Raw genomic sequence first — 15,574 nt, 5'->3', positions numbered from 1 at the left:
GAGAATAGACTCTTTAAAAGACCAATTCCTTCCTTTCTGGAAGGAAATCTGGAGGAATAGCCCAGCCTTCAGGCACTGAACCTGGGACACACATTTTTATTGAAAAGCTCTATCTGACAGGCCAAGTCTGAGACAATGCTGTGCAAGATTTAGACATAACTGGATCAAGCCTCATAACAAAGAGTATAAACCCAGAAGAAATCTATAAGTAGGATTATCACAAATTAAAAAAGCAGATTCGTGGCCTAAGATAAACTCTGGGAAATGTGCAAAGAAGCAGAGGCAGGTTATTGTCGGTGAAACAGCATCCCTTCGGCCACTCTCCACAGGGCATCCTTGAGCTCCTGGCTCCTCATGCTGTAGATGAGGGGGTTCACTGCTGGAGGCACCACTGAGTACAGAACTGCAACCACCAGGTCTAGAACTGGGGAGGAGATGGAGGGGGACTTCAGGTGGGCAAAGAAGGCAGTGCTGATGAACAGGAAGACCACGGCCAGGTGAGGGAGGCACGTGGAAAAGGCTTTGTGCCGTCCCTGCTCAGAGGGGATTCTCAGCACGGCCCTGAAGATCTGCACATAGGACACCACAATGAACACAAAACACCCAAATGCTAAACAGGCACTGACCACAAGAAGCCCAACTTCCCTGAGATAGGTATCTGAGCAGGAGAGCTTGAGGATCTGGGGGATTTCACAGAAGAACTGGTTCACAGCATTGCCCTGGCAGAGGGGCAGTGAAAATGTGTTGGCCGTGTGCAGGAGAGCACTGAGAAACCCATAGCCCCAGGCAGCTGCTGCCATGTGGAAACAAGCTCTGCTGCCCAAGAGGGTCCCGTAGTGCAGGGGTTTGCAGATGGCAACGTAGCGGTCATAGGCCATGATGGTGAGAAGACAAAACTCTGCTGATAAGAAAAAGACAAACAGAATGACCTGGGCAGCACATCCTGCATAGGAAATGGCCCTGGTTTCCCAGGGGGAGTTGGCCATGGCTTTGGGGAGAGTGGTGGAGATGGAGCCCAGGTCAAGAACAGAGAGGTTGAGGAGGAAGAAGTACATGGGGGTGTGGAGGCGGTGGTCACAGGCGATGGCAGTGATGATGAGTCCGTTTCCCAGGAGAGAAACCAGGTAGACGCCCAGGAAGAGCCAGAAGTGCACGAGCTGCAGCTCCCGTGTGTCTGCGAATGGCAGGAGGAGGAACTCGGTGATGGAGTTGTTGGACATTTTCTTCTTCTGGGCTTGGGGCACTATGCAAGAAGGAAAAGATAGTGAAAAGTTAGGAATGACTTCTCTGAAGAAAAGACCATGTCATTTCTCATAGCAATCCCTACCCATGACCTGAAGGAGAATTTAACCCATTCATTCATTCCCCAGCCCTACACACTGGATGACATGGTGTCTCACCATTTAAAATACAGCTTGGGCACCTATGAGTTTTCCATGAGCATTTCCATGAGCTATGCTCTGGTGTAGGAGCCCAGAACTGGTGTCAGAGTAGAACTGAATGTGAACCTTCACCCTAACACCAAGAGCAAGAGTATGACCCACGGGTGGGGAAACAAGGAACACTATGTCTGTGGTCTGAGGAAATGAAGCAAGGAGGAGAACGAAGATGGAGTGCAGAGAAGTCATCTCCTTATCCATGTGAGCTCTCCACCTCCCAGACAGCGACCATGTAGGGCACCCATTTTTAGCCTGTTTGTTGTACATCGATTGCAGGCCACGTGCATTTCTCCTAGACTGGAGATCCAGCTGCCAAGGAGTTGACTGCCCTGGACCTGTGGCCCTGTGGATGAGGCTGTGCTGGGTGGGAGAGGAGATCAGGGGCTACCTCTGGCCAAGGCACTGCAGGAGGTGGCAGGAAGGTGCTCAAATTCCCCCTCCCATGATATTTCTGCAAACACCTCTCTGTCCCTCCCTGCCCATGTCTCTGCTGCCTGGGGCTGTCCCTGCCAGGAGCTGTTTCTTTGTCCCCAGGTTTCCTCCTGTCAGTGCTCACAGACCGCATCTCACCTGCTGGGGGCTCAGCTCTGCCCTGCAGACACCTTCTGGCAGCTGGGGAGGCCAAGGGCCATCTCTGTGTATGCAGAGGGAAAAAGAGCAGCTCAGGTAAGTGTAATGAAAACAGGGGTCTCTATTCCTTCTCCATAATCGAGAAATAAATTCCCATCACCCACTGCCCACCTTACCAACCAAGAGGAGAAAAGTTAAAGCACGAACTGCTTCCCTTTCAGGTAAATGCTGCCACAAAGTTCTTCTTCAAGAAGACTCTCTGGAGATGTCCTAGGGGTGGTCTGGAGCTGTGAGCAGCCTTGACCCATACAACACCTAGACTTCTTGTTGGGAGTCACTCCTTGCAGACTCAGCTTCTCCCCACAACACTGTGGGGAGCTCCCCGGGTAGGCTGAGACCTGACCCTGGCAGGCGGCAGAGTCCCTGCCCCAGGCACACAGACCCCTGGGGTGCTGGGACATTGCTGTGAAGGACAGCCCTGGGCACCCCTGGCTGCACACCCCCCTTCACAATCTGCATTTCTTCCTGACACAAGAAAGCTTCTGCTGGTGCGGCAGGGAGTCCCTGCTCTGCAACTCGTTCTTCTCCTCCACACCATCCATGGGATATGTCAGCTTTAGGAGACCCCTCCAGGAACTCATGTGCATTGATTGGCCTGCACCCAGAGACTTACTGTGTTAAGGGCTGTGAAGATTTCTCCCCCAGAGAACACTCAGCTTTCCTCCCACTGGACACTGCTTTCTCTCCCGGCCTCGCTCCTCTCCCCTCGGTGCCTGCAGGCAGTGAGTGCCCCCAGCCCTGCTGCGTTCGGCAGAGGAGCTGCTCCTGGGCAGAGCTGTCTCTCTGCAGCGCTGCCCCATGGCCAGGAGCTCCCTCCTTCCCAGGAGCCCGGCCCAGCTCAGCAGCAGAGGAACAGCCCAAGGCATTTTAGTGACCCCTCTGGTGGGTTTGGCACCGAGTCCATGAATCTCAAACCCTGAGAGGAAATTGAAGATGACTCTCAAGAAGTTCAAGTCAGATGAAAACTCCAAAGTTTCCTGGAGTGTTAATGGTCCCACTGAGGACCATTACTGACAAGGCTTCCCCAGTGGCTGCTTAGAGCAGAAAACTGTAGGCAGAGATGACAGGTAGACAAAGGGACTGTAAAGGTGGGACAGATTCTGAGTAAACCTGGGTGTGTTAGATTAAGCCAAAGGGCCAAGCCGTGACTCCCAGCCCCTGGGAAGGGACATACTGTCCCTCACACATTACTCAGGGCTTTTCCTGGGCAATGTGATGTGGGGATGTCCAATGGCAAGGGCAAGACTACAGTACGACACCTCGCAGGCTGGGGAAGGGGAGGCAATGAGACCCTGGCACTGTGGATAAGGTGCTTCCTCATAGGCATCAGTGGCAGAGACAACAGCCAGAGCCAAGGGGAGAAAGAGCTCATCTCTGTTGGTGCTTCTCTCAGACTTTCTTCACCCCTCTCTCAGCTCCACCATAGGCTGTCCTACGGTGTCCCACACCTGCACCTCTTTCTCTGCAGGCTGTAGACATCCCCCCTGCTACTGCACCTTGCTCTCACCTCAGCATCTTCCTTCCTTTGGTGACATCTCTCCGTCCCCCCAGATGTTCCTTGCAACACAAACTTTGGGCTGATTCTATCTCCCGCTGGGTGACTTGTAACACCACTGCACTGCCCTGTGAGTGACACTCCTTTTTCCTCACGTCCAGTTTGGACCTCCCCACCTGCATGTTTTGTCATTATTTCTTTCTCATGTTGCCACTACAAAACAAACAACTTCATCATCTCTGAAATCACCCTTCACGCACTCTCAGGCTACTCTTACACTGCCTGGAGCCCACACGCTGCTGGGCCAAAAGAACCCTGAGTCCCTCAGCTCATATGCACTAGGTCCCAAACCCTGTCTTGGCAGACCTCCACTCGACACTCTTTAGTCTTTCACTGCTTCTCCAAAATGGAGAGCAACACACTGGGACACACCAATGTGTGGGGGGCCACAGCAGTGCTGAGGTGAGTGGGATGAGAACTCAGGCTATCCGGGTGGCCCACACTCCTCCTCATGCAGCCCCATACGCACCTCTCTTTGTTCGTAGTGTCCATACTCTGCTGGCTCATAGGGCATCCCTTGTAATGCCCAGGCCTTCTCCTCAGAGTCACTGCTTAGCCGGTCAGTCACTGATGTATGGGGTTATTCTCCCCCTTAACAGAATGACAGAATTGTCTAGGTTGGAAGGGACCTTTAAGATCATCTAGTCCAACCATCAACCTAACTCTGACAAAAAACAAGCAAGCAAACAAACCCAAACCAAAACAAAAATCCAAACAAAAACCACACCCCAACACTAAACCATATTCCCGAGCACCATGTCAACTCGTCTTTTGAATATCTCCGGGGATGGTGCCTCAACCACTTCCCCGGGCAGCCCATTCCAATGCCTGATAACCTTTTCAGTGAAGAAATTTTTCTTAATATCTAGCTTGAACCTCCCCTGGCGCAACTTGATGTCATTTCCTCTTGTCCTATTGCCTGTGACTTGGGAGAAGAGACCGACCCCCACCTCTCTACAACCTCCCTCCAGGTAGTTGCAGAGAGTGATAAGGTCTCCCCTCAGCCTCGTCTTCTCCAGGCTGAACACCGCCAGCTCCCTCAGCCGCTGCTCATAAGATGTACTCTCCAGACCCCTCACCAGCTCTGTTGCCTTTCTCTGGACTTGCTCCAGCAACTCAATGACTCTTTTGTGGTGAGGGGCCCAAAACTGGACATAGCACTTGAGGTGGGGCCTCACCAGTGCCCAGTACGGGGGGACTATCACCTCCCGAGTCCTACTCACCACACTGTTCCTGATAGAGGCCAGGATGCTGTTGGCCTTCTTGGCCACCTAGGCACACTGCTGGCTCATGTTCAGCCCACAGGCCACCAACACCCCCAGGGCCTTTTCTGCCAGGCAGCTCCAGCCACTCTGCTCATAGCCTGGAGCGTCCATGGGGTTGGTGTGACCCAAGTGCAGGACCTGGCACTTGGCCTTGTTGAAACTCATCTCATTGGTCTCAGCCCATCGATCCAGCCTGTCCAGATCCCTCTACAGAGCCTCTCTACCCTCCAGCAGGTTGACACTCCCACCCAACTTGGTGTAATCTGCAAATTTACTGCGGGTGCAGAAGGACGCCTGTTGGCTGGGACCTCCCCAGTTTGCCAGGACTTCTGGTAAATGATGGAAAGTGGCTCTGCAAGCACTTCTGCCAGCTCCCTCAGTGCCCTCGGGTGAATCATCTGGTCTAGGTTTTGGAGCAAGTCCCTCACCACCTCCCTCTGGATTATGGGAGCTTCATTCTGCTCCCCACCCCTACCTGCTGGCTCAGGGGTCTGGGTACTCGGGGGACATCCTACTCCACTACTAAAGACTGAGGCAAAGAAGGCATTCAGTACCTCAGCCCTCTCCTCACCCTTTGTCACTACGTTGCTTCCATATCCAATAGAGAATGGAGGCTTTCCTGAGTCCTCCTCTTGCTATTAATACATTTATAGAAATTCACAAAGAAGGCATTCAGTACCTCAGCCCTCTCCTCACCCTTTGTCACTACGTTGCTTCCATATCCAATAGAGAATGGAGGCTTTCCTGAGTCCTCCTCTTGCTATTAATACATTTATAGAAATTCATTTTATTGTTTTTAACATCCAGGGCCAGGTTCAGTTCTAGCCGGGCTTTGGCCTTTCTAATCTTTTCCCTGCATAACTTTGCTACACCTTTATAATCTTTCTGAGTGGCCTGCCCCTTTTTCCAAAGGCCATAAACTCTCCTTTTTCCCTGAGCTGTGACCTTATTTCTTTGTTCAGCCAGGCCAGTTTCTTCCCCTGATGGCTCGCTTTACTGCGCACAGGGATGGACTGTGCCTGCGCTTTTAAGACTTTCTCCTTGAAAAACGTCCAGCCTTCCTGGACTACTTTGCCCTTCAGGGCTGCCTCCCAATGGACTCAGAGTCAAGCAGACTCTTGAAAAGACCAAAGTCTGCCCTCTGGAAGTCCACGATGGCAGCTGTGCTGGCTCCCCTCCTTGCTTCCCTAAGAATCTGTTGATCTGCTGGAGGGTAGAGAGGCTCTGCAGAGGGATCTCGACAGGCTGGATGGATGGGCTGAGACCAACGGGATGAGGTTCAATAAGGCCAAGTGCAGGGTCTTGCACTTCGGTCACAACAACCCCAGGCAGCGCTCCAGGCTGGGGGCAGAGTGGCTGGAGATCTGCCGGGCAGAAAAGGACCTGGGGGTGTTGGTCGACTGTCGGCTGAACATGAGCCAGCAGTGTGCCCAGGTGGCCAAGAAGGCCACCAGCATCCTGGCCTATATCAGGAACAGCGTGGCGAGTAGGGCCCGAGAAGTGATCATCCCCCTGTACTCGGCACTGGTGAGACCCCACCTCGAGTACTGTGTCCAGTTTTGGGCCCCCCACCACAAGAGGGACATTGAGGTGCTGGGGTTGGGTGGTTGTTGTTGTGTGTTTAGGGGGTGGGTGGTGGTTTGTGGGTTTTGTGGTGGTTTTTTTTGTTTTGTTTTTTGTTTTTTTTTTGTTGTTTTTTTTGGTGGTTTGTGTGGTTTTTTTTTTTTTTTTTTTTTTTTTTTTTTTTTTTTTTTTTTTTGTGGTTGGACTCGATGATCTCTGAGGTCCCTTCCAACCACCACAACTCTGTGATTCTGTGATTCTGTGAATCAAAAACTCTATCATTTCATAATCACTGTACCCCAGACGGCCTCCAACTGTCACATCCCCTACAAGTCCTTTTCTGTTTAAAAACAGCAGATCTAGTAGTGCTCCTTCCCTAGTTGGGTCCCTCACCAGCTGTGTCAGGAAGTTATCCCCGACACACTCCAGGAACCTTCTAGACTGTTCCCTCTCAGCTGTATTATTGCCCTTCCTCCCTAGCAGCCACCAACACAGCACTTGCCACTTATCCTTGAAAAATACTTCAGTTGACTTCCATTGGCTGAATCCTAGAGTTTTTCAAGGTCCTCATGGACTGAAGCACCATTAACTCAGCTTTTCATGTTGACATGCAGCTGGTTCGTCTTGACAAGAGAACAGCATGAGGAGTTGCAGGGCGCTACAAACACTTGCACTTAGAGAAATTGTGGTCTTAGGGGTCTGGTGCTGATTAAGCCATAGGTCTGGACCCAGAGGGGAAGTTGTCCTTTAAGGGAGAGAGCAGCAGGAACCCATGGAGCTCTGCGTGTTCAGACAACTGGAAGAAGCCTTGTGTTTGCAGGACCTGGTCCTCATGGCAGACATAAACTATCCCAGCATTTTCAGCAAGAAAGTTGTCAGTGACTGAAGAGGAATCTGTTTACAGAACTCTCTTGCAAAGTTCAAGCGTGGATGGAAAGAGTATTCTGAAAACAGAATAGTTTTAAACATGGACTCTTTGTCATTTCCCTGCTTGTCTCACGGTTCCTTCTCTTGGGCTTCACCTCCCTCCACCATCAGGACTGCCTGGTGGCAATCACTTTCCTGGTTTTGCAGCTGGTGATCTCAGTTTGCCCTGTTGAGGGGCCTGGTTGACAGAGCCCCTTGGAGGCAGTACTGAAGGGCAAAGGAGTCCAGGAAGGCTGGACGTTCTTCAAGAAGGAACTTTTAGAGGCACAGGAGCGAGCTGTCCTCAAGTGTGGAAAGATGAGCCATGGGGAAAAGACTGTCCTGGCTGAACAGAGAGCTCTGTCTGGAACTCAGGGGAGAAAAAGAGGTTTATGGCCTTTTGAAGCAGGGGGAGGAAACTCAGGAGGACTACAAGGATGTTGTGGGGCTATGCAGGCAGAAAATTAGGAGGGCCAAAGACCAACTAGAACTTAATCTGGCTACTGCTGTAAAAGACAATAATTTTTTTTTTCTTTAAGTACGTTAGGAACAAAAGGAGGGCTAAGGAGAATCTCCATCCTTTATTGGATGCAGGCTGATGTACTTAATACCTTCTTTGCCTCACTCTCTAATAGTAGGACCAGTTTTCCTCCAGGTACGCAGCCTCCCTGAGCTGGAAGACCAGGATGGGGAGCAGAATGAAGCCCCCATAATTCAAGAGGAAATGGTGAAGGACCTGCTGCAGCACTGAGATGATACACACGTCTTTGAGGCCAGGTGGGATCCTCCCAAAGGTACTGAGGGAGATGTAGAAGATGCTCACCAAACAACGTTCCGTCACTTATCAGCAGTCCTGGCTCACCAGGGAGGTCCCAGCTAACTGCAGGTTAGCAAATGGGACACCATCTACAAGAGCAGAAGGAGGATCCAGGGAACTACAGGCCTGTCAGTCTGACCTTGGTGCTGGGGAAGATTATGGAGAAGATCATCTTGAGTGCCATCATGCCGCAAACACAGGACAACCAGGTGATCAGGTCCATCCAGCATGGGTGTACTAAAGGCCAATCCTGCTTCACAAACCTGATCTTTTATCACAATGACCCATTTAGTGGATGTGTGAGGCGATGCAGGCAGGACGCAGGAACAACCACAAAACCACGGATTAAGGGCAAAGAACAAATTTAATCTCAATATCTCATGGATCAGGGAACCTCTGAAGCAGCACCTGGGCAGAGGCAGGCAAGCAGGGGATGCAGGCAAGCAGGGGATGCAGGCACCACAGAGCAAGAGAAAGTCCTTATTAGCAAAAGAGTCCTCATTAGCAAGGGAGTGAGGGAGCGAGAGAGCTCCCACTTGCTGCTCAGGCCTATATTTCAAGGATTCAGGCAGAGCAGAGTTTTTCTGCTGGGCTTTGATCTCTTCAGCAGCAGGGCAGGAATCCCAGGTGTGTTTGATAAGGTCCATCCCAGGCCTATGTTATCCGAGTGCAGATGTTCTACTTGTTGAGCACACAAAACTAAGCAACAATTAGTGTGATATATGTGTTTTACAGCAACCCACATATGAGTCACTTGAACGTGTTTACAGTCCTCCTTGCCAATCTTCCATTACTTTCCCACGGTGGACAAGAGAAAGGCTGAGGATGTTGTATCCCTTGAATTTAGTAAAGCCTTTGACAATTTTTCCCACAGTATTCTCCTGAAGAAGTTGGATGCTCATGCCTCTGATGTACTGTTCACTGGGTAAAAAACTGTCTGGAAGACCATGCCCAGAGAGTGGTGGTGAATGGAGTTCAATCCAGTTGGCAGTGGGTCATGAGTGGTGCTCCCCAGGGCTCGGTATTGGGGCCAGTTCCTTTTAATGTGTTTATCAGTTAAGGGAATTGAATGCACCCTCACTAAGTTTGCAGATGACACCAAGTGGGGAGGGAGGGTTGACCTGCTGGAGGGTAGGGTGGCTCTACATAGAGATCTGGACAGGCTGGGTCAAGGCCAGAAGTGTGAGGTTCAACAAGGCCAAGTGCCAGGTCCTGCACTTGGGTCACACCAACCCCACGGACACTCCAGGCTGGGGGAAGAGTCGCTGGAGCTGCCTGGCAGAAAAGGACCTGGGGATGTTGGTCGATGCCCAGCTGGATATGAGCCAGCAGTGTTCCCAGGTGGCAAAGAAGGCCAACAACATCATGGCCTGTATCAGGAACAGTGTGGTCAGCAGGACTAGGGAAGTGATTTTCTCCTCTGTACTCAACAGGGCTGAGGTTGCACCTCGAGTGCTGTGTTCAGTTTTTGGCTCCTCACTATAAGATATTGAGGTGATGGAGCATGTCCAGAGAAGGGCAACGATGCTATTGAGGGCTCTGTGTGGTCAGCAGGACTAGGGAAGTGATTTTCTCCTCTGTACTCAACAGGGCTGAGGTTGCACCTCGAGTGCTGTGTTCAGTTTTTGGCTCCTCACTATAAGATATTGAGGTGATGGAGCATGTCCAGAGAAGGGCAACGATGCTATTGAGGGCTCTGGAGCACAAGTGTCATGAAGAGCAGCTGAGGGAACTGGGGTTGTTCAGCCTGGAGGAAAGGAGGAAGAGAGGAGGATTTCTCAGTCTCTAGAACTACCTAAATGAGGTTATAGCAAGGTGGGTGCGTGTCTCTTCTCCAAAGTGACGAGTTTATAAGATGAGAGGAAATGGCTGATAGTTTCTCCAGGGGAAATGTAGATTGGATATTAGGAAAAATTTCCTCACCGAGAGGAGCTGGAACAGGCTGCCCAGGGAAGTGGCTGAGTCACCATCATGGAGGTGTTTAAAAGGTGTGTAGATGTGGCATGTAGGGATGGGGTTTAGTGGTGGACTTGGCAGCGTGAGGTCTACAGTTGGACTCAATGACGACAAAGGTCCTTTCCAAACTAAAAGGACTCTATGACTCTTTGGTTCTTTTCAATCTCAGGACTTTGTTTCATCCTCGCCCCTTCTTTGGGAGGCCAGGAGGTGTCACAGAATTTTCCTGCCCTGGGCACTGCTCCCCCTCACATCCCACCACCCCCAGGAAGAGCCCTGAGCCACAAGTGAGGGACAGGATCTGCCTTGCCAGGGCCTGGGGGTGAGGCCTTGGCCTTTCTGCTTCATCAAAGCCAGGGTTTCCTCAGCATCACAACCACCTGCACTCTGCCTTTGCCTACTGCAATCACAGCCTCCAATTGTCTGCTCTAAGGAGTCCTGAGGGAACCTTTGTAAGTAACTGCCCTCAGTGGGGCTTCTTAATGCTTCCAGGAAATAGGGGTTTGGCTTCTGATTTCTTCAGCACTTTCCTCAATCTTCTTTCAGTATCTGAGGTTCCTGGACTCAGCAGCAAACACCCCATGGGGCTTGTTAAAAGAGAGAAATCCTTAACAAGGAATTTATCTCTTTGCAATTTCCTTCAAGACTTGTACAGCTACTTGGGGAGGTTTTGTAGCATAGTTAAGGAGGGAGATTTCAAAGTGCATGTACTGAAAATGGCTTCTTGATTTTAAAAAGATGTATTTTATTTCTGTTCTGTTTAAAGGGGTGATAGAAGCATTCTCCAAGTGATACTGAGGCAGAGTATCCCCTCAGGAGGTCTGGACAGGTAGGAAAAGCAGTCCTTTGCTGTCCAGCACTGTATGGACGGCTTTGCTTCTCACCTCCCCAACCCCACCGTGTCTGACCTTGCCCACCTGGGACTGACATCACTGTTGCATCAGAATTCTCCACTCAAGTCTGGATGTCACAGCTCCATTGCACCATCTCCCACCTGCTCTCCTCAGAGACATGGCTGCTCACAGCCACAGGGGAATTCTGCCTGTGCAGAAAACAAAAGTAATGCATTAAAAGTTTTCATAAACAATAAAACACTGTGTAATCATATGCAAAGTACAAGCTACTTCTAATGAGGTCACCCTTCTACAAGGGATAATCTTAGGAGAAATATTTGAGGTAGGAAGATACAAAAAGATAGATATAAACATCATCAAAGAGCTGGCTGAGGAGACAATTAGATTAGTGAGAGACAGGCAAGGTTTGACTCCCTGAAGGTGAAAGCAGCAGCAGAGGTGAGAGGTATCTGAAGGACCAAAGAGCAAAGGGAGGAGAAAACCAGACAATGACGGAAAGGGCCTTTTCCTAGACAGTCTGCATCTGAGAAGACGACTTTGCAAATGATCATTGTATCAGGACAAGTGTAGTATAGAAAAGATTAGAGAAACAAAATACACCATATAGCAAACAAAATAGTTGTAGTGAAGCCACAAGGGAAGACTGAGATTTCTTTGAAATATCCCCTTTGGAAGGTGACAGGATTGGCAGAGCTCTCTTGTGAGTGAGGACAAGCCAATGTTGCCCCCATCTTTGAAAGAGGTCCAGCCCAGGGACCCACAGGCTGTACAAGCTCCCGGGGGTGATTAGTGTGCCATCAATGAGAGTCCTCTTGGGTGACATTTCTGGGCACCGGAAAGAGAAGAATGTGTCCAAAAGCAGTCAGCATGGACTTGCCAAAGGTAAATCATGCCTCAGTAAGGAAGTGGTGACAGCAGGAAAAACTCTGGGGTTTCCTGAGTCCATGGAAGTGAGTCAGATGTTGGTAGTCAGACCAGCTGCAGCTTTCTTGTCCTGCTCCAGGCAGGGTTGCTCAGATGCAGGGCTACTTGACAGGTGTCCCCAAACAGCCCTGATCATTTCCTTTGCTGAACCTTTCATCCCTATTTCCTCTTTTCCCGCCTCCCAAGTCCTACTCTTTAACCAACTTTATCCTCTCCTTTGCAAAAAGTCAACCCCTTTTCACCATTTTTCCACTGGCACTGCATTTCCTCACTTTGCTCCCACCTTTGGTGTTTCTGAGATGGTATCACAGGGCTTTCTACCTTGATCAGTAATTCCATTACACTAGTACTCTCTTACCTGTGGTGTCCTGCAACTTCTACAATGATGGTCTTGCTAGAGGCACCTTGACCCAAGGTGAACATCAGCACATATACTTTCAATGCTTGACTGCTGGAGCTTATGTCCAGAGGGACCTTGACACACCTGGGGATTTGGCCAACAGGAGCCTGAAGGTTTAGAAGAAAGAGGTGCACAACAGCTCCATGAAGCAGCGTGGGCAGTGACCACACCAGCTAAGGAGCACCCTGAGGAAAAGGGCCTTTGAGTCTTGATGAGCCAGTGGGCTTTGCATCTCAAAAGGAAAATGGAGAGACTGGAAAGGGTCCAGAGGAGGTGTGACAAGATGGTGAGGACCCGAATGCTTGAGCTGTGAGGAGAATCTGAGGGAACTGGTCATCTCTAGCCTGCTGAAGGGGAGGCATGGGGTGACCTGTGTAAGAGCCTGCACCTACCTGGAGAGGTGATAGAGACAAGCTCTCTTCTGCAGTGGTGAATGATACGACAGAAGCCACAGCCACAAACTGCCTCTTGGCAGCTTTAGATAGAGCATTATAAAAAATAAAATGGGGTGGGAGGAGCATTGCTGTGATGTCCACCTGCCTTGGTTCCAGCAGGGATATGGTTAATTCTCCCCAGGCTCTGGCATGGACACAGCTATTCCACCCCAGGTGAGCCTGGTCAGTCTATAGCTAGAGCTGGCCAGGGGAGGGGGATGGGGACTTCTGTCCCTGCCTGGGTCCAACAGGTGAGCGGTGGTACCGTAATGGCGTTTGTACATCCTTCTGTCAGTGTTACTGCTGTTGTTTTCCTGTTCCCTTTGCTGTTCTGTTAAACTGCCTTTGTCTCAACCCATGAGTTTTGTCTTTTTCTTCCGATTCTCCCCACGGTGGTGGGGGGTTGAGAGAGTGACTGCGTGGTTCTTTGTTACCGTCTCAGGCTAAACCATGAAAGGTCTTTTTGGTGCCCAACGTGGGTATGAAGGGTTGAGATAACGACAGATCTGACCAGAGTGTGCTAAAACAAATTTGTTACAGCATTTATTATATTAGTACATAGTCATTGGTCACCCTGTTGTTTGGTTGGTCTCATGGCTGTGTTATGTAAATTCCATATGCTCTATGTACTCCCTGCATTGATGTTTATCACCTTTGGGGCAGGGATCAGGATTATCATGTTGCTGTCCTGTGTGATATCAACTAATGACATGATGAAATCAGTGTTCAAATGGTTATATTGGGGTGTTTATGTGCTGTTGTTGTCCTGCCCGAACCTTGGCCATCATCCCTCAGAATTTATTAATAATCACACCCAATCTATAGAGGAAACAGGAGGGGATACTTTCTCCAGCTCTTTCCCTTCCCATTTCTCCTTTGGTCACAGTTTGACAGCTTTGGAGAATTTTGAATATCCTTGGGATGCTCTAACCAGCCTGGTCCTATTGGTCCTACTGCTGGGTCTCCTGGAATGTGCTCCAGTTTTTGTTTAGGGTTAAAGAGCTATTTCAGACTCCTACCCAGAGATCTGCCCTGAGGCTGGATAGTCATGGGTGGCATGGCATGTGGGAGAACATGGGCAGGTATGAGAAGTTTGGATCACAGAGGCTTCGTGAGTTTTAGGGGGAAGGAGAGGGCACCCCAAATCCCCATGGAGGTTTATTTTAGGATTTTATGGGGTTCCCCCCATCAGCCGGGGGGGGGAGAGGGGCACAATGTGGGACCCACCCCCGAATTTGGGGGGCAGACCCTGTTTTTCTAGCAGACTCAGCTGGGGCAACACTCAGCTCCCAGTGGGGCTCAGTAAACCCCAAAACTGGGACCAAGGGGGGCTCAGCTGGGGAGGGGGCAGTCAGAGAGGAGGGTGCACCCCCATGACTTAGGGCACCCCTGATTATTCAGGGCACACCATTTCCACCTCCCAGCCTTCCCCATGGCCTACAGGGCAGCCCATGTCCCCCTGACACCAAATAACCCCCCCAAACCAGCAGAGCACCCCACATCCCCATCACTGCACCCCATGGCCCCCCTGCTCCCCAAAACCCCTTTTATGCCCCCAAAATAGAGCAGTGTCGACCCTAAAGTGTCCGCCTTCCCCCTCACGGCGTCTTTGGCTGTGCAGGCAGGTGGTGAAATCCTCCCTGGGGTTGTGGGGCGCAGCTGTCCCCCCTTGTCTCGTACCCCAGGGAGCATGGGAGGCCCCCTCAGCCGCAGCAGCCCTTTGATCACTTCTCCCTCCCCCCTGAGGGAAGGGCCCTGGTGGTGCCTCATAAGGGGCAGGGTCAGCACAGGTGCTTTAAATCCCTTTCTTTTGGTAAAACCGGCTATTTCGGGTGGTTTGGGGGAGTTTTTATCTTGTTTTTAACGGTTCAAGCCAAGCGGCGCGGCCGTTTTGCGGCCCTGAGGGGAAAGGGGGCAGGGGCGCTTTTCCTGCCTTTTTCGCCACCTGAGGGGAGCCCTGGCAGGAGTGAGGGGGCGGGGCTAGTGCAGCTGCTTGCCCAATGGCGGCGCGAAGAGGGGGTGGTGGGCGGGATGAGAGCTGTGGGCGGACCAATGAGCAGCGGCGTTTGCCGGGGTGGGCGGTGCCGCCGCGAGTATTGTCTCAACATCCAGGCGGATATCTTGAAGGAAGTAATTTGGGAATACAGAGATGTGTACTTGGAGATGGTCAGGTGGACTTTGCCGGGGTGGGCGGTGCCGCCGCGAGCAGATGGGCGGAAGGGGAGGGCGCGCTGGTGGTACCGGTGGTGCTGCCGGGTGGTTTTAGGGGGGTCCGGGGTTCCTCGTCGCCGTTTCGACCCGCCTGGTGTTTCTTTTTCCTTCAGAACGCCTGTGAGACATGTCCCCGCAGAAGCGCTGCAGAGTGTCGGGTTTCTCTCGGGTAAGGGGCTGCCCCCCCGCCTCGTTTCCTCTCTCCTCTTTCTCACCCTTCTCTCTCTGCCTTTCCCCCTCCCTCTTCCCCTTTCCCCTGCTGAGTGTGGGGCTCGGCGTCTCCCTGTTTTTTCCCCGGCAGGGGGACGCTGGGGATGAGGATTTCAGTCTGACCTGGCTCTGAGGCGCAGCCAGGTGCAGAGGAAGCTGGAGAGGCGCTCCCAGGATGAAGTCAATCAGAAGGTGGGGTGGGGGTCACCCTTTTCCCTCCCTCTCCCACTGCCCCCATTTCTCCCTCTCCAGGGGAGATGCATCTCAGCCCCTCTGTTATTGGTATTTTCCCCCATCCCCACCCCGCAGGTGAGCATACTGGTCCAGTTTCTGCTTGTGAAACAGCAGAAGAAGATCCCCAGTAAGAAGGTGGGTAAGATTAGGGGAGCCCCTCCTTTCCCCTTCCTCCC

General features: G+C 51.4%; 1 protein-coding gene and 1 pseudogene across 1 annotated transcript; one reads left to right on the top strand and one right to left on the bottom strand.

The window, feature by feature from the left end:
* Positions 1-287: 287 nt before the first annotated feature.
* Positions 288-1,220, bottom strand: LOC106896735 (olfactory receptor 14A16-like). The gene has a single exon (XM_014956932.1). The coding sequence runs from the start codon at positions 1,218-1,220 to the stop codon at positions 288-290; it is 933 nt and encodes a 310-aa protein (XP_014812418.1).
* Positions 1,221-14,774: 13,554 nt separating this feature from the next.
* Positions 14,775-15,574, top strand: part of LOC106896734 — a 4,014-nt pseudogene continuing 3,214 nt past the window's right edge.

This window comes from Calidris pugnax, unplaced genomic scaffold, assembly GCF_001431845.1.
Source record: "Calidris pugnax isolate Ruff unplaced genomic scaffold, ASM143184v1 scaffold356, whole genome shotgun sequence".
NCBI classification, from domain to species: Eukaryota; Metazoa; Chordata; class Aves; order Charadriiformes; family Scolopacidae; genus Calidris; species Calidris pugnax.
This window is presented reverse-complemented; position numbering and strand designations above follow the sequence as displayed.